Source organism: Lonchura striata, chromosome 15 (genome assembly GCF_050655825.1).
Source record: "Lonchura striata isolate lonStrDom1 chromosome 15, ASM5065582v1, whole genome shotgun sequence".
Classification (NCBI taxonomy): domain Eukaryota; kingdom Metazoa; phylum Chordata; class Aves; order Passeriformes; family Estrildidae; genus Lonchura; species Lonchura striata.
In genome coordinates this window covers 12617578-12634502 of record NC_140717.1, presented here as the reverse complement: position 1 = coordinate 12634502, position 16925 = coordinate 12617578, and the positions used below count along the sequence as shown (strand labels likewise).

General features: G+C 49.6%; 1 protein-coding gene across 1 annotated transcript in view; it reads left to right on the top strand.

Annotated features, from left to right (window-relative positions):
* The window catches only part of UBE3B (ubiquitin protein ligase E3B), a 20163-nt gene extending 3238 nt beyond the window's left edge, over nucleotides 1–16925 (top strand). The window contains exons 7-27 of the mRNA XM_021544687.4: nucleotides 62–147; nucleotides 805–887; nucleotides 1418–1523; nucleotides 2154–2274; nucleotides 2892–3069; nucleotides 3351–3520; nucleotides 4304–4471; nucleotides 5241–5412; nucleotides 5985–6103; nucleotides 6713–6827; nucleotides 7174–7273; nucleotides 7707–7826; nucleotides 8138–8314; nucleotides 8395–8505; nucleotides 9284–9421; nucleotides 9558–9623; nucleotides 10979–11037; nucleotides 12563–12745; nucleotides 13220–13331; nucleotides 13623–13715; nucleotides 14331–16925. Coding sequence (XP_021400362.2) covers nucleotides 62–147; nucleotides 805–887; nucleotides 1418–1523; nucleotides 2154–2274; nucleotides 2892–3069; nucleotides 3351–3520; nucleotides 4304–4471; nucleotides 5241–5412; nucleotides 5985–6103; nucleotides 6713–6827; nucleotides 7174–7273; nucleotides 7707–7826; nucleotides 8138–8314; nucleotides 8395–8505; nucleotides 9284–9421; nucleotides 9558–9623; nucleotides 10979–11037; nucleotides 12563–12745; nucleotides 13220–13331; nucleotides 13623–13715; nucleotides 14331–14522 — 2669 coding nt within the window. The 3' untranslated portion in view covers nucleotides 14523–16925. The remainder of the gene's footprint in view (nucleotides 1–61; nucleotides 148–804; nucleotides 888–1417; nucleotides 1524–2153; nucleotides 2275–2891; nucleotides 3070–3350; nucleotides 3521–4303; nucleotides 4472–5240; nucleotides 5413–5984; nucleotides 6104–6712; nucleotides 6828–7173; nucleotides 7274–7706; nucleotides 7827–8137; nucleotides 8315–8394; nucleotides 8506–9283; nucleotides 9422–9557; nucleotides 9624–10978; nucleotides 11038–12562; nucleotides 12746–13219; nucleotides 13332–13622; nucleotides 13716–14330) is intronic.

Below are 16925 nucleotides of genomic sequence, written 5' to 3'. Positions count from 1 at the left end.
GTGGGGGAGCCAGAGTGGGGCTGTGGTGCTGTGGGAGTGACACGAGTGCTTTAACCCAAAGGTGAGACCCTGAGACCTGCCATGAACCACATCTGTGCCAACATCATGGGCCACCTGAACCAGAAGGGCTTCTACTCCGTGCTGCAGGTCAGTCTGAGCTGCCACAGTCCCAACTTCACCCCAACCAGCCCCAGCCCTGCCTGTCCCCCTCTCCTGAGGAGCTCTTTGGGTCTGTGTTGGGGTCTCAGGGATGAGCTGCCAGTGATTTGTGCATGATTATATTTTTCTCAAGCAAAGCAAAAATTTCTCAAGTAGAGTGAGACCAAATCCACCCTTCCCCTTCTGTCACTGCTGCTGAACCTAAATCCTGCTTAATCACCCCATCATGAGATGGACAAGGACAAGTCCTACATAATTTTGACAAACTTTGCACCTGCCACATTATATTGGTTGGGTTTGTTTGCTGCTCTGCTGGGAAAAGGAACTGATATAATGAATCTTTTAAATAAGAATTACATTACCAAACTCTGAGCCTTGTCTGTTAATTTTTAAAGCCTGTGAGCACAGGTTCTAGGGAAATAAGTCCTGCGGAGTGTCTGATTTCATTGCAGTATCTCTCTTGTGCCATTATTAACCTGAAGTCCTTCTAGTTCTGCCAAATAACTTGTATGAACTGGATTTTAGGCTGCTCTGATGTTCTTATTCTCTGCATTAAATAAACTTAATGACTTTCAGGAGTAATAGTATTTTGTTTTTCTGAGTACTACAAGGTTTTTATATTTTGATTTCTCTTTTTCATTCCAGATTTTGCTAACTAATGGCTTGGCAAGATCCAGACCTTCCCTGTCCAAAGGTTCCTTAACTGCCATCTTTTCCCTTGCTTTGCGGTGAGTCAGGTGGAGCTGCTTGAGGGGATTTGCAGCCAAACTTGGCTTTTTTTTAGTGTTTTTTTTTTTTTTTTTTTAAGACTAGTCATTATTTCTGGGGTTTTGTGCCATTGAGAATATCACCCTGAGGAAAGAAGTTGCTTTAGGCAAATGGCTCACTTTGCAGTCACCCTTTTTCAGATTAGAGTGGCTTTAAGTCAGGAATTAGTGTGAGCCTAAACTTGAGGGTGCAGTTCAGTTCAGGGTGAACTTGCTCTTAGAGCAGAAGTGTGGGTGAACAATCTTTTCCCTGGGATGCTTCAAAGCCAGGTTGGAAAGGGCTTGGAGCAGGCTGGGATAGTGGAAGGTGTCCCTGCCCATGGTAGGGGTGTGGGGTGGGCTGAGCTGTAAGTTCTCTTCCAACCCATTCCCTGTTTCTGTGGTTCTTGCTGAGGAAATTCCCAGGATCCAGTGCTGGATGGCTCAGTTGGAGGCTGTATTGCTTTCCCAGGCTGGGTTGAGCTCTGAAGTGTCTCTCTCTCTCTCTGTAGCCCTGTGGTTGCTGCACAGTTCTCAGACAATCTGCTGAGGTCCTTCCTGATCCATGTCATGTCTGTGCCTGCTATAATGACTCACCTTGCTACTCTCACCCCTGAGGTAAGTGGGTGATCTCAGGGGACTGATTATCACACCAGGCCACTTCTTACTCCATTTTATCAGCTCTTGGAACAGAGCTTTGGCATTTCTCTTTGCCATTTTTAGTTCTCTGTTGTGAAAGCCTTGCAAATGCTCTGGATTTCTAATGCAGAAGTTACTAATACCAGTGGGATGATGGGCTGAACTGCCCTAAAATACCTAAAAAAGCATATATGACCCACAGCTTGAATTTTTCATGCCCTTGCTCTTCCTTTTCCATAACCACAGACAGAACCAATGCCAAAATCACCCTTTTTGGTGGCAAAGGCTCTGTGGGGGTGACAAATGTGCTGCCCATTAATCCAGCTCAATCTGCTTGGTGCAGACAGGCAGGTTTTGTGCCAAATGGGCAATTCCTGTGTTCTTGCAGACATATCATTGCAAAGGTCTGATTCCATCTCCAGCATGACCTGTTCACCTGCCAGGGGTTTTATTTCCCAGCCCAGCTCCGTGTCAAACACTCTGTGGGGCAACAGCCTCAACGTGGTGATTTATTTGGGAAGAAAAGCCAGTGCCAAGTGCTGCTGGCAGATCAGGAGTGGGGAATGTGGTGCTTCCCAGCCTCACTGGCCCTTCCATGCTGTCTCCCAGCGCCTGGCAGTGATGGAATCCCACGATCTCTTCCGGAAATTCATCCTGTTCCTGAGCCGGGAGTCCCAGTGCCGAGATGTCTGCGTGTGCCTGGAGGGCAGTCACACTCTCTGCTTGCTGGGTGAGCACCTCCACCTCTTTTATTGGATTTGAAAAAGAGTCTTGATTCAGATCTTCATTTTCCATGGGGCAGAGCTGCTTCCAACTCATCATTTTTAATTGTTATTTTGATAATTTTCTCTAAATAATAACTGAGGTGTATTTTGGGATGTTACAGACAAGGTTTAAAACCTTTGCAAAGGGAAGAAGGGCCAGAGATTTGCTCTTGTATCCATGTCATGTATCATCTCTGCCAGCTTTTCGCTTGGACTCTGAGCAAGTCTTGGAGTGTGGCAGACTTGGCTCTCCTTCTCCTAAATGCTGCTGCAGATTTTAATTCACATTTCTGCAAAAGTAACAAGATTATCAGTTGGGACTCTGAGATAACCAGGGGTTGTAGCTTCTAGTATTTTGTAGAAGGTGTTGGTGGGAAAGGGGAAAAGGTGGGAAAGGTGGCCAAAGGGACATGTTACCTCAGGGATTGATGTGTGCTGGAAATGGCTTCCTGCAGGGTGGCTTCTGAGATCACTGGTGACACAAATCCTCTCCTGGGACTGGGAAAGGATTCACTTCACCTCTAACCCCTGTCCCACAGCATCTGTTCCTCTTTAAGCCTTGCTGTGCTGGTCCTTCCTCCAGGCAATCTGGTGTTCCTGGGCTCCCTGAACGACCAGGTGCTGGTGGAGGAGACAGCTCATTTTGTGGGGGTGCTCATCCACATGCTCTCCTACTGCCAGAAGTACGTGTCCCAGAAGAAATCCAACCTCACCCACTGGCACCCTGTGCTGGGCTGGTTCTCACAGACTGTGGATTATGGGTGAGTGGGCAGGACCTCACTAGGAGAGATGATGAAGCCTCTCCTTTTATTTTTTAATTTTTTTTATGTGTTGCAAAGTGTTTTATGTTTTGAGATGAACAGACATAATTTCTCAGACATTTCGGGTTCTAGCTGTACAATAAACTGTAGCATTCCTGCACAGACTATTCCATGGGTGGGTGCATATTCCAGTTTGGATTATGAGCTAAATGGATCAGTATCACTGCCTGGTATTTTATTCCAAGCTGCCTTCTAACCTGTCCTCCTGCTCTGTCTTCCAGGCTGAACGAGTCCATGCCCCTGCTGACCAAGCAGCTGCAGCACCTCTGGGGGGTCCACATGATCCGGATCCTCTTCAGTGATGTGCTCAGCAAGAAACTGCTGGAAAATCAGGAGATAGCTCAGCTGCCAGCACAGCCAATCTCCCCTCAGAACAGCCTTCCTATGAAAAGTCAGTTCTGGAGGATTTTGGGGTTTTTTTTGTCTATGTGTGTGTGTTTATGTGGATCTCTTTCCTAAAGTCGCAGGGCTTTGACTTTTCCACTTCTGCCAAAAGCTTTGAATAATTACTTGCAGTAGCTGCTGCTGCTTAGGTGGGGATGTGATGCCTCCTACTCGTAATTCCTCCTTGGAATGCTTCTGTGACCTGGGGCAAGTCTCTTTCTTTAGTGCTAGAAAAATATTTGCTTATTTTAGCAGTTTCTTTTCATCATTTTCTCAAGTAGCTGAAGTGCTTTTGGCAAAACTTAAGACTTCCAAGGGAATATTAGAGCTCGGCTTCCCAAGTGGAAAGCAAGGTGAAGCTCGATCCTGCACCTGTGAGGTGTGGTGGTCCTGCAGAAAAAGGATTTGGGATAAGAGAACTGAAAATCTGATATTTTCTAGCTGTTGCCCATAACACTGGATCCTGTGGTCATTATTTGCTGCAGTCAGGATCATGGATCACGAGTGGTTTGGGATGGAAGGGCACTTGCAGCTCATTCTTTTCACCTTGTCCTATAGAACATGTGGAATGGTGGAGTTGGAAGGGAATTGGGGCCATGGGCTGGGACACCTCCCACTATCCCAGGCTGCTCAGAGCTTCATCCAACCTGCCCTGGGACACTTCCAGGGATCCAGGGGCAGCCACAGCTTCTCTGGGCACCCTGTGCCAAGGCCTCACCTGCCTCACAGGGAAGAATTCCTTCTCAAAATCCCATCTAACTCTGCATTCCTCCTGTGTTTCTGCCCCCAGACCTGTTCAAGAGAGCTTTCCAGAAGTCGGCCTCAGTCCGGAACATCCTGAAGCCGGTGGGAGGGAAGCGCGTGGACTCTGCCGAGGTGCAGAAGGTTTGCAGCATCTGTGTCCTGTACCAAACCACCCTGACCACCCTCACCCAGATCCGCCTGCAGATCCTCACAGGTCAGGCCACCTCCCTGCTGCTCAAATCCTTTCCAGTGGAGAGGGAAAAAAAAAAAAGAGATTTCCTTATTTCTGTTGATTTGTTGGGAGTTTTATCACTGCCAGCAGGTTATTGACTGGCTGGGGAAGGCTTGTTCCATCCTGAATCATCTGTGGGATCAATAACATTCAGCACCACTTGTTCAAGCACAAACTCTCAAGAATACAAATTAAAGCAAGTTTTCCTCTCATGAAACCTTGCTTACTCCCTCTCAATCTTCAGCCTGAGTCAGGGTTTTTGGGGAGCCTGGCAATATTAATCTTTTTGTGGTTGGAAACACTGAATGCTTTCATACTTGAGAACAAGTTGCCTGTCTTGGGAAGGGGTAGAGGAGGACATCAGCACTGTTTTGGTCCTGTGGGCAGAGCAGGGAGCAATTCCAGAGCTTTGGATGCTTTGTGATGACCATGGGTGCAGCCCTGTTGTGTTCTCATCCCTAAGGTGGATGTGGGATCACAGGAATTCATTATTTGCTGAAGTTGCCAAAGAATTACGGGGAAAAGGTTCAAGATGTGCAAACAAAGCCTCATTAAAAGTTATGGGATTTTTTTTTTGTGCTTTCCTGGTGATTGTCTACCTCCTGTTAATGCAGACAGCCCTGGGAGCCAAATGGGATGCTCATGTTCCTCTTCTGCTTTGCAAAAGGCTCTTTCAGCTTCAAGTCTCACCTCTCTGAGATTTCACAAGCAGCACAATGAGCTTTACCAAGTGCACTTTATGTTTTCATAGGTCTCACTTACCTGGATGACCTGCTGCCCAAACTGTGGGCTTTCATCTGTGAGCTGGGACCACAGGGGGGGTTAAAACTCTTTTTGGAGTGTTTGAACAACGACACAGAGGAATCCAAGAGGCTGTTGGCCATGTTGATGCTCTTCTGTGACTGCTCCCGTCACCTCATCACGTAGGTAGCTCATGGATGGGAATTCCTGAATTTGTGACATGGAGCTGTTTTGTTCCTTCAGGTTCAAGAGAAACATTTAAGCTTTTTCATGAAGATAAGTAGGCAAGGTGAAGGAGCAAGCTTTTGGGATTGAGTCCTGAGAAATAAAAAGCTTCAAAAGTACTTTTTTCCCCTCAGCTGTGTGCTGCTTGCAGCTGGTGAGAAAACTGAGTATGAGGAGGAAAAGGAACAACACAAAAGATGGGAAAGGGGGTGTAAAATTGCCCTTGTTGGTCACCAGAGACAATTCTCTCCTCTTGAATGAGGAAAAAATTTTCTTGGGAATGGAAAAAGTCCTTTTAAGCCTGAAACACTGACTTTGCTTGTATCTCAGCCTCTCATACCATCTTCTGTTAAGATCTGCTATCAGTCAAAATCCATAAATAAGGTTTGGTTGTTTATGACTTTAGATCCTCATGGGTGTCAGTTGTCATAGAAATAAGAGCTGCTGCTAAAGGATAATGTGCCTTTATGAAAATTTCAACAGGGAATTAAATTTACACTTGTGCATTTGCATTTGTTTGCTCTGACAGGATTCTGGATGACATTGAGGTCTACGAAGAGCAGATTTCATTCAAACTGGAAGAGCTGGTGACCATCTCTTCTTTCCTGAATTCCTTCGTGTTTAAGATGATCTGGGATGGAATTGTAGGTGAGTACTTTTAGTAGATTGAGTTGATGTTACTGTTAGAACCACAAATGGCATTAATTTTGGAATTTGAAGCTTCTGCTAATTATTCCTTGGCACAAAAAGCACGTTCAATATGGGAATATGTCCCAGTCTTTTGATGTCCAGATGCCACAATCATGCTTTGTGCCAAATCCAGAGCACTTCCCTATTTCCAGTAAGGATTTGTGTAACAGACATGATGGGCATGTTGGTTTTTGGCAGAGATGAGCTTTAGCAAGGCTGGGCCATGTGTTGGACAAGAGCAGAGCAGTTCTGTGACCAGGCAGAACAGCTTGCTTGGGTCTCTGTAGAATCTGCTGTGGATCTCTCTGCTGGTATAATTTGGGTACAGCTCAGCTCTCTGGTAATTAGCTGAGGTATTCCAGTTCTGATGGGAAATGAGATGGCTTTGATTAGCTCTGTTTAAAGAAGAGACAATCTCTCTTCCCAGAGGCACAAAATCCTTCCCTCCAGAGGCCGTGTAGGTCTGTAAAACAGCCTAGTGCTGTTACTGTGGGGAGGATAATCAAGGTATGGCTTCTGCTGGTGCCAAGGGTGCCTGGACTTTGCTGCCTTGTTCCTTTTGTGCAGAGAATGCCCGAGGGGAGACCCTGGAGCTGTTCCATTCTGTCCATGGCTGGCTCATGGTGCTGTACGAGCGGGACTGTCGGCGGCGCTTCGCTCCCGAGGATCACTGGCTGCGCAAGTGAGTGGCCCAGGGCAGGGATCCTGGACAGCTCCAGGCTTGTCCCACTGCTCCACATCCTCTGGGGAGCCTGATTTGGGATTCCTTATTGACATTCTGCCTGTGGGATTGAGGGGGGAACTGCTGCCTGTGGTTGCAGTTAAGGTCGCCCCTCGTGTTGTGGGAGGTTTAGGTGGTGCTTTGAATACTGACTCAGCACCCAAGAGCTTGGGTGTCCCTGGGCTCTTTTACCTTCTTAGTGTGTACACTGAGCACTTCAGTCATCTTTGGAATCACTGCCTGTTCCCTCTCTCCCACACCTGGGTATTTCTCAGGGATCTCTGAATCTCTGCCTTTCTTTGTCAAGGGACCTCAAACCCAGCGTGCTCTTCCAGGAGCTGGACAAGGACAAGAAACGAGCCCAGCTGCTCCTGCAGTACATCCCACATGTCATTCCTCACAAGAACGTGAGTAGGATGGGGGTAGAGGGTGGAGGCTGGGAATCAATGGCCTGGGTGGCCATTGGGGTGGGAGGGACACGTGGCTGGAACATTTTGTGACATGGAGCTTCTTTTGAAATGCCAGCCGAGTAAAAGTCAACTGCTTCATCCTCACCTTCCCCAATAGATTTCCTCTAAATGTCTTGATTCTGTCACTGAGAGAGGACTGATCTGTGTCCTCACCCCTTCCTAGTGCATTTCCTTCAAATATCTTGATCTCTGTGTTGAGACAGAACTGATCTGTGTGTGCAGCTGCACACACAGGCTGAAAGTGGCACCATTGGGAATAGCTGGGATCAGGACAACCAGCAGCAGTTCTGTGTGTCAGGAGCCTCCCAGATCCCTGCTGCCCTGCAGGATGAGGATACTCATGGATTGCCCATTTGTTTTCTTTTTGTAGAGGGTGCTGCTTTTCCGGAACATGGTCACAAAGGAGAAGGAGAAGCTGGGGCTGGTGGAGACGAGCTCGGCGTCCCCTCACGTCACCCACATCACCATCCGCCGCTCCCGCATGCTCGAGGTGAGGGACACAAGCCAGCAGCAGTCTGGCCTGACAAAAAACAGGGCAGGGGGGTGTGTTTTACCTTCTCTGGGGCTGCTGAGGGATCCAGTCCCAGAACTGTGTTCCAGGAGAATGCTGGATCCTCATTCAGCTCAGGCTGCTGCAAACCTGGAATTTTGACTTGGAAAATGCTGGATTTTTGAGCTAAAGACTCAATGACAAATGGAAATTTCTGTGGTGGGCCTGTGTCCTGTCTCTGCTGCATCTCTGGGTGGATTTTTCATGTGTCTCTCTCTGGGATTGCCCTCTGGATTTTCTGCTCTGTGTAGGATGGGTACGAACAGCTCCGGCAGCTTTCCCAGAACGCCATGAAAGGAGTGATCAGGGTGAAGTTTGTCAATGACCTGGGGGTCGATGAGGCTGGTATTGATCAAGATGGGGTCTTCAAAGAGTTCCTGGAAGAGATCATTAAAAAGGTGTTCGACCCTGCACTGAACCTGTTCAAGGTAGGACACGGGTGCCACCTGAGGTGACCTGGTGCAGGCAAAGCCATTCTGGCTCACTGGGCTCTTTTCTCTTTGTGCAGACCACCAGTGGTGATGAGAGGCTGTATCCATCCCCAACATCCTACATCCATGAGAACTACCTGCAGCTCTTTGAGTTTGTGGGGAAGATGCTTGGGAAGGCTGTGTATGAGGTAAGCCAGAAGCACCAGGCTGGGATCTTGTCAGTGATGGTGACTTTGAGGGCACCTGTCCTGCTTGGGGGGGTGTTATTGAAGAGTGGAGTTTGGAAAAATGGCTTGGATAAAGATCCTCTTAGTGGAACAGGCTGGAATTTCTTTAGGCATGTATTACAAATAATCATGGAGGTAAAACCTTGTCATGCCTTGATTGTTCCTCATGGTGCTGGGACACCAGTGTGTTTTTTGGTGTTCCACCTTACAAACAACTGTTTGTGGATACCTCAAAGGGACATAAGGCAAAAAGGAGGATGAAATGTCAGAATGACTGACAGAATGATTTGGGTTGGTTGGACTTTCTAGTCCAATCTCCTTCCCATGGGCAAGGACACCTTCCACCATCCCTGGTTGCTCCAATTCCTGTCCAGCCTGACCTTGGACACTTACAGGGATCCAGGAGCAGCCACAGCTTCTCTGGGCAACCTCTGCCAGGGCCTCACTTCCCTCACAAGGAAGGATTTTTCCATGTATCTGACTAAATTTCCCCTCTTCCAGTTCAAACCATGTAATGCAGTTCTTTTAAAGAGCACATGGAGTCCCCAGGTGCCTTTTTGCACCTGCCTTACTAATTGATGGATTTTAAGAGGATGTGAGGTTTGTAGCTGATTTTGGTGCCTTGCAAAGTGGTCTTTGCACTTGTTCCACATCACAAGATCTGCCGTACAGGTAACCAAAGATGCCACAACCACAAGTGTGTGGCAGAACCTTACCTGTGCATTCTTCTTGTCCACAGGGAATAGTTGTGGATGTTCCATTTGCTTCCTTCTTTTTGAGTCAACTCCTTGGGCACCACCACAGTGTCTTCTACAGCTCCGTGGATGAACTGCCCTCCTTGGACTCGGAGTTCTATAAAAATCTCACTTCAATTAAGGTTGGAGCAATAATTTTCCTGTCATTCCCCTCCCTGATTGCTGCCTGTCGTTAGAAACTGGGAGTGACTGGTGGTTCTGTTGCTGAACCCTGACCTTCTTTCCCTTTTTTTTTCCTTCTTCCCTGTTGTTCTCCAGCGTTACGATGGTGATATCAGTGACCTGGGCTTGACACTGTCCTATGATGAAGATGTGATGGGTCAGGTAGGTTTTTATTCAGTGATTTGTTGGACCTTACCTTTGCTGTGTCCTCTCAGCTTGTCTGAGCTCAGCCATGGGATTCAGTATTTACCTGTGGGCAGAGAACAGCTTTTTCCACAAGAAGAGGTTCCCCTCTGACCCTTAATTTTTCTGCTTCTAGGGTTGAAAAGTGTTTAATGCTTCCCCTGCATAACTGGTGTGCCCCTCTTAAGAGAAGTCTGTGAATAGGAGAAATTCCTTTTCTTTCCACATTGATGTTTCTATCAGGGAGTCAGGGAAACTCCCAAGTGTGTCAGGAGGTCTCTTGGCCTAGAGAATGAAAAGCTGTTTGGCACTCCCTTAGGAAGACTTGGAGGTACTTGGTTGCATTGAGCCCTGTGAAGCTCTGTGTGCAGAGCTGGAAAATCTGAAGAGATAAGATAAAAATGCTTTTTGCTGGCAGTGTTGTGCTGCAAATTCCATGGGGAGCCATGGAGGACACCTGCTACTGCCTCAGGATTGCTGAGGTTTCAGCTTGGAGGGTTCTTCCATGTAAAAAATGAACATAGGAGCAGGATATGGAGCTCAGCAATGAGACACTGAAAGCTGTGGTTCACTGAGATTAAAAATAACCTGGGCACTCCTGTTTCCCCAGTGCTTTGGTTGTGCTGAAGGAGCCAGGTGGGTCACCCTGGCTGAACTCTGTGTCCCTGTAGCCACAGCCATGTCACATTCCCTGTGCTGGGCTTCAGTCTGACCTTGGAATTCACCAGGAGCTGAGGCACAGAGGCCTCTAAAGTAGGAATGAGGATGTGCTGCCTCAGCTTGGGCAAAGAGGAGTGGGGACTCTGCAGCAGCACCTGGAGGGTCCTGCACTGGCCCTGAGCTGGAGGAGATCACCAGGCACTGGGAGATCCCTCCTGGCTCTCTGCCTTCCTGCCTGGAGTGCCCAGCTGGAGGGACAGAGCTCCAGGAGCTCCTGCAGGAGACCTGCGGCTCAGCCAACTTCAGGTTGTGCTGTCAGGCTGAGCGCTCTGAGCTTGCTCAGCCTCTGGATTCTGGGATGGTGACAGTCCCCCAGGGCTCTTGGAATTGATTTGTGTGTGGTTCAGCAGTGATGGATCAGACTGCAGAGGAGGCTTCCTTGGAGAAGGGCTGGCTCCACTGGTGGGAGAGCTGCAGTTCCTACTGTTCAATTACTCTCTTAATAGTTAAGTGAAACTGGTTTGAGGCAGAAGTAGGATTATTACTTAAATTTTAAATCCTGCTGTTTTATTGTAAAAAATAAATGTTTTATGGGGAGGTAACAGCTTAGCATGGCATTTCCTTCCATTGTGGTTCCAGGCAGTAATTAGCAATCCAATCATTTCTTCCCTCAGCTGGTTTGCCATGAACTTGTTCCTGGAGGGAAGACCATTCCCGTTACCAATGAAAATAAGTGAGTACAGCAATTAGATTTTTAAGGTCACCACTGCACAATACTTTATTCTGGTTCCTTGGGCTTGCATCTGGAATGAATTGAGATAGATTGGAGGAGAAGGAGCACATAAATATCTTAATAGAATTTGCTGGTTACAGTTCATCGGCAGAAATTGTATTAAATTTGATTTGCAAAATAAAAATTGACAATTTACTTCTTGAAACAGCACTTCTGAGGTCAAAGGCACCCAGTCAGGGAGATTTTGCAGGATTTAATGATGGTGATGGATACAGACAGATGGATTCAAAGCAATTCAGGCACACAGTCGTGAACACAGAGGGCACAGATGCTCAAAGACACCTTGGAGCAGACAGATCTCCTCAGAATGATAACATGTGGCAGTTGTATAAAGCACCGTGTTCCGAGCAGACAGTGCTGAATTCAAATGTACTCGACAGTCGTTCTTTAGAGCCAGGAAATCAGAGGAGACACCGAGCCCCGGGGCTGTTTTCACAGATAACCGGCTTTTAGATCGTTATCAGAAATGTCAACTCCGGAGCCTGCAAACCGACCCCACCTTTTTGTTCCTTTTTTTTTTTTTTTTATTTCCTTCTCTATCCCCATCAGTGCTCATAAAAGCAGAACGAAATATCTATTAAGCAAATGTGTGTTTGAACTGGTGATCTGGGGGTTGTTATCTTTTTCCTGACAAATGGAAGCTGGATCCCACCTGGATCTGTGCTTTGCAGCCTGATGTTTCCAGGCTTTTCTCTTCTCCAGCTCTGGCCAGGGAGTTTGCATTTGAAAGCATCTTCCTCAGGCTTGTCACAAGTCAGCTTGAGGAAAAAAAGTTGAAAGTCCTGGATGCTGCTCTAGTAATTTACAGCAGAAATTTGAAGCTTCTGCACCCAAAATTGGGAATTGGAAGGGAGCAGAAGTGTTGGGAATGACAGCAATCTGGAAACAGCTCTGCCTGGAGATGCTGGGGTGACCTTGCCAAAAACCCAGGCAGTGGAATTGTGGTGGGGTCTGTGTGGGAGCTGCTGAAGAAGAATCAGCAAGTTCAGGTGTTCTGCCTGGAGGTGAGAAGGGGAAGAGCCTCTGTCTAACAGAAAGTTCAACTTTCCCACATCCTACAGGAAGGTGGGAATCTGCTTGATGGTTTTGGTGTGGTGTTTCTCCAGCCATGGGGCAGCAGAACCCAGTGAGCTGTTGGTCAGATCTAGAGGAGTCTGCCTGGAGAGCTGAGCTGTTAAAAGGAGTTGGAGCTGTGTCCAGCCAAGGTTGATCAAGGAATTATTAAAGCCGATTAGTCCCTTTGCTAGGCAGGAGCTCTGAGAAATGAGCAGAGTCCCAGAGGGGGGAATGAGGTGGAAAAACATCTGCTTAAATAACCAGCAGGGCCTGGAGGGGGAAGTATAACCCTGTCCAGGCTGTCCCAGTCCTTTTTGGGGCTGGACAAACACATCAAGGACAGCTCAGTGGTGGGTGCTGGGTACCCCTGGCAGCTCCATGTCCCCCGTGGCACCTGCCTGTCCCACAGGATCAGCTACATCCACCTGATGGCACATTTCCGGATGCACACCCAGATCAAGAGCCAGACCGCCGCTCTCATCGGCGGCTTCAGGTCCATCATCAAGCCCGAGTGGATCCGCATGTTCTCCACGCCCGAGCTGCAGCGCCTCATCTCCGGGGACAACGCTGAGATCGACCTCGAGGACCTGAAGTGAGTGACAGCTGGGGCTGCTGGCCATCCCTCGTCTGGCCTGGGAGCTGAGCTTTTCCTTTGCACAGCTCCTGGTGGCTTGACAGTGACAGTGACTTGGCCACAAGTTTGCTGTTCCTGCTTGGAATGTGAGGAGAAGAAAGGAACGGAGCTTTGGAATGTGTTCATTAAGGCTAATTTGGGGTGGGTCCTTTCTTGCATTGGTTCTGGGAGCAGGATTCCTGCCTGCTTTTGCCTTTCCTCTGATCAAGTGCTGGGGGCTCAGTGTCAGCAGTGAACCCTGACCTGTGGCAGGTGTTGGACAGGCTTGGGGCAGCCTGGGCTACTGGGATTTGTCCCTGCCTGTGGCAGGGGATGCAACAAGATGAGCTTTAAGGTCCCTTCCAACCCAAACCATCACACCTGAGTGATTCTTCCAGCACTTGTGCCCCTCCTGCTGCAATGGCAGGCCTGTCAGAGCCTTTCTCTCCCCAGGAAACACACGGTGTACTATGGGGGCTTCCATGGCAGTCACCGAGTCATCATCTGGCTCTGGGACATCCTGGCCAATGACTTCAGCCCTGAGGAGAGAGCCATGTTCCTCAAGGTGAGTGAGGAGCCGTCCCTGCCCAGCTGGGATCTGGGGTGGTGGGGCCAGGGCTGTTCACCAGTTACCTGGGTGCTCTTTGAAGGGGCACCAGAATTCCTGACAGCTGGAAGTGCCCAGCAGGGCTCTGTGGGTGCTGTGGTATCACCATGAATGGCCCTGCAGAGGTGGCACTCTCCAAAGGCTGCCAGACACACGCTGGGGGGTGCTCAGTGCCAGTCCCAGCAGTGCTGGATCTGTGTCACTGTGTGGCTGTTCTTCTCCCATCATCACCATGTGGCACTTTTCCAGTTTGTCACCAGCTGCTCCAGGCCTCCACTTCTGGGCTTTGCCTACCTCAAGCCTCCTTTCTCCATCCGCTGCGTGGAAGTGTCTGATGACCAGGTAGGCATCCTGCTCAGAGCTTGGGAATTCCCTGCCCAGCTTCCTCCCCTCCATCTGACCTGGAAACCCTTAACATGGGAAGATTAAGTGTTAGGATTAGATATCAGGGAGAAATTCTTCCCTGTGAGGCTGCTAAGGCCCTGGCACAGGGTGTCCAGAGAAGCTGTGGCTGCCACATCCCTGGAAGGTCCAAGCCAGGCTGGATGGGACTTGGAACAACCTGGGATAGTGGAAGATGTCTCCTGCCCATGTCAAGGGGACGGAACAGGATGAGCTTTAAGGTCCCTTCCAACCCAAACCCTTCTAGGATTCTGTACCTAAAAACAGCCCAATAGGATGCTCATGGCTGCACACACACACAGCAGCTCCAGACTCTTCCTGCCTGGATTCCCTGTGTTCCCCCAGGGTTGTGTTATCCCCCTGTGTCCCACCCATCTCCCTGCACACCCTGCCCATATCAGGCAGTGAGTTACAAGCAGAGCTCCTTGGAGAGGGGTGTGAAACTGAGCTTGGGCTTTAGCTCACTGTTCCCAGAGCCGGGTTTGTGCTGGCACCTCTGCCCCGTGCCTCTGTGCCAGGAGCAGGGAGGGAGGTGACAGCTCTGTGCCCTTGCAGGACACGGGGGACACCCTGGGCAGCGTTTTACGCGGCTTCTTCACCATCCGCAAGAAGGAGCCGGGCGGGCGCCTCCCGACCTCTTCCACGTGTTTCAACCTCCTCAAGCTCCCCAACTACAGCAAGAAGAGCATCCTGCGGGAGAAGCTGCGCTACGCCATCAGCATGAACACCGGCTTCGAGCTGTCCTAGGCACAGCCTGGGCTCGGGATGGGGCTTGGAGCTGCTGCTGGAAGGGGGAGCCCTTCCTACGTGGAGCCCAGAGCTGCTGCGTGCAAGCCGAGCTCTTGCTCGAGGCCTGGAGGGGCAGCTGGTAGTGGAGGTTCACAGGGATCCAGGGAAGAGCTGCTGGGCTCAGAGCTGGTTTTTCTTAGGCACGGCTCCAGGCTGGAGGAGGGGATGGGCCTGAGCTTAAGCCCTTCACTTGACACCCACGGAAATCATCCTTAAAAGCAAACCCCGGGGGAGCACAGAAGGAATGCTCCAAGTGCCACTCAGATTAGTGACAGTGAGATCCCCAGCAGGCTGGGCAGCTGCTGCCATGGGAGTGCTGCTTTTTCCTTCCCCAGGAGCTGGGCTGGCTGGAAGTGAGTCTGGGAAGCTGCACAAAGGCAGAGGGATGGCAGAGCCCACAAGGAGATGTCAGCATTGGAAGTGCCTGGATGGGCACTGCTTTCCCAGGACAGGAGGATTCCAGGTGTCCCTGTTCCTGCAGGGTCCTGGATGTTTCTTGGAGAAGGAATCACAGGGAAGCAGCAGCTTCAGCAGGAGCAGTTGGACCCTGTGGCTCTTGGGAAGGCTTTGGAATGCCAGAGGTTAAGGGCTGGAGCAGCAGGAGTGGGCTCAGCCAGCTGTGCCTCTGCCAGGCTCCTGGCAGGCCCAGGCCTTGGGACAGAAAGAGTCATGTCTCAATTTCTCAGGAGCACTACAGGTTTAATTGTCCTTGGTTTCCAGAGGACAGGAGCTGGCACACACTCAGGCTCCCCAGCACAGTGCTCAGGTGGGGCAGGTTCCTCTCTGGAACCAGGGGAATGTGTCAAATCCTCTGGAAACCTCCACTGGCAAAATCCCTCCAGGATGGAGGTTTCCCTTTGCTTGCAGGCCCTTTCTTAGGGAATTGTTTGGACCCAGGGCAGGCTCTCTGTGTAAGAGCCACATTTGCTTTGTTGCCAAACTCTTTTATTTTGCTCACTTTGTCTCTTTCTGGCCTTACTTCTGTCAGTTGGTGTTTGCCTGGAGAGGGCAGCTTTTGCAGGGGGTGACTTGGACAGATGTGGATCCTTCCTGCTATTTCTGAGACACCCCTAAAGTGTCTCTGCAGCTTCCCATCTTTGGTCCCTTGAGCTGCTGCGAGCCCTGCCCTGGCCCAGGCTGGAGAGAGACTGGGCTGCTCCTGGGCTGTCCTGGCCCTGCTGGGATTCTGGCACAGAGCAGAGCCATGGCATTGCCCTCTTGGGGACAGGGTTAAAAGCCAGTCACCTTCTCCCCTTCACCTCGCTGCTGAAACAAGCTCCTGCACAGGCTGCTGGCTTCTGCCCAGGGTTTTTTCTCTCTCCTTCCCTCCCTGTGGCACTGGGGATCCTCATTCCCCTCCCTGGCCATAGCCCACCTCTCCTGCTGTCCTGCCTGGTCCATCCCATGGGGTCCCTGTGCCCGGGTGAGCTAGCAGAGCACAGGGCTCCACACCCTGGGCTCTGGAAGAGTCCCCTTAGCCACAGGATTTCACAAGATTTCCAAGGGGTCGGAAAACCCTCGGCACCGAGCAGCGAGATGGCCTTGGCTTCATCCTCCTCCTGTCGTGCTTCAGATGGATTTCAGAGAAATAACCCTTTTTTTAGAACCAATGCCTGGAAATGCATCTGGAAAGCAATGTCAGGATCCTTCTTCTCTGTCAGATCAGTGAGATTAAACAGGAGTGATGGGAAGTGTTGGTGCAGACTGGAATGTCTGCATCCAGAGGGTTGAGGACACTGGGCTGTGAGTCACAGAAATGAAAGATGATAGTAATTTTTTTTGTTTGTTTGTTTTAATACATAGAACATTTTGGCATTAACCAGTTGGTGACTGTGTAGTTGGGAGGTTTAGGCACTGCCTTGGACCTCTCAGAGTTTAAATATCACCCAAAATCTCCTTTTTCCTTCTAGGAAATGCAGTGTGTCTGACTAGAGCACAATGAGCCTTCAGTGAAATGAGTTGTTGAACACTGAGATCAAATCCTTGCTCCCCTTTTCCCTTTGTTCCTCAGGAGTACAATTCCTAGAAAAAAAATCTTACTGCAGACTTAGCTTGGTCCCTCCAAACCTGGAGATGTTGCACTACAGACACTGCTCCCGTGCTGGAGCTGGTGTGGAAAATGTGATAAATGTCTGGGAAATTCCCAGTGGATGCAGGCAAGGATTCCTGTGGAGGGGATGATTCCTGTGTCCCAGGGAGGCTGTGTCAGTCCCTGTCTGCTCTGTGATTTCTGCCCAGGGATGGTTTTGCCACAGGGGATTCACAAGGATCTTTTCCATCCAAGAATTGCTGTCTTGGAGACCTTGGTTCCATCCCTGTGTGTCTGACCTGCAGAGAAAATAAAGCTGGGATGAGTTTGGA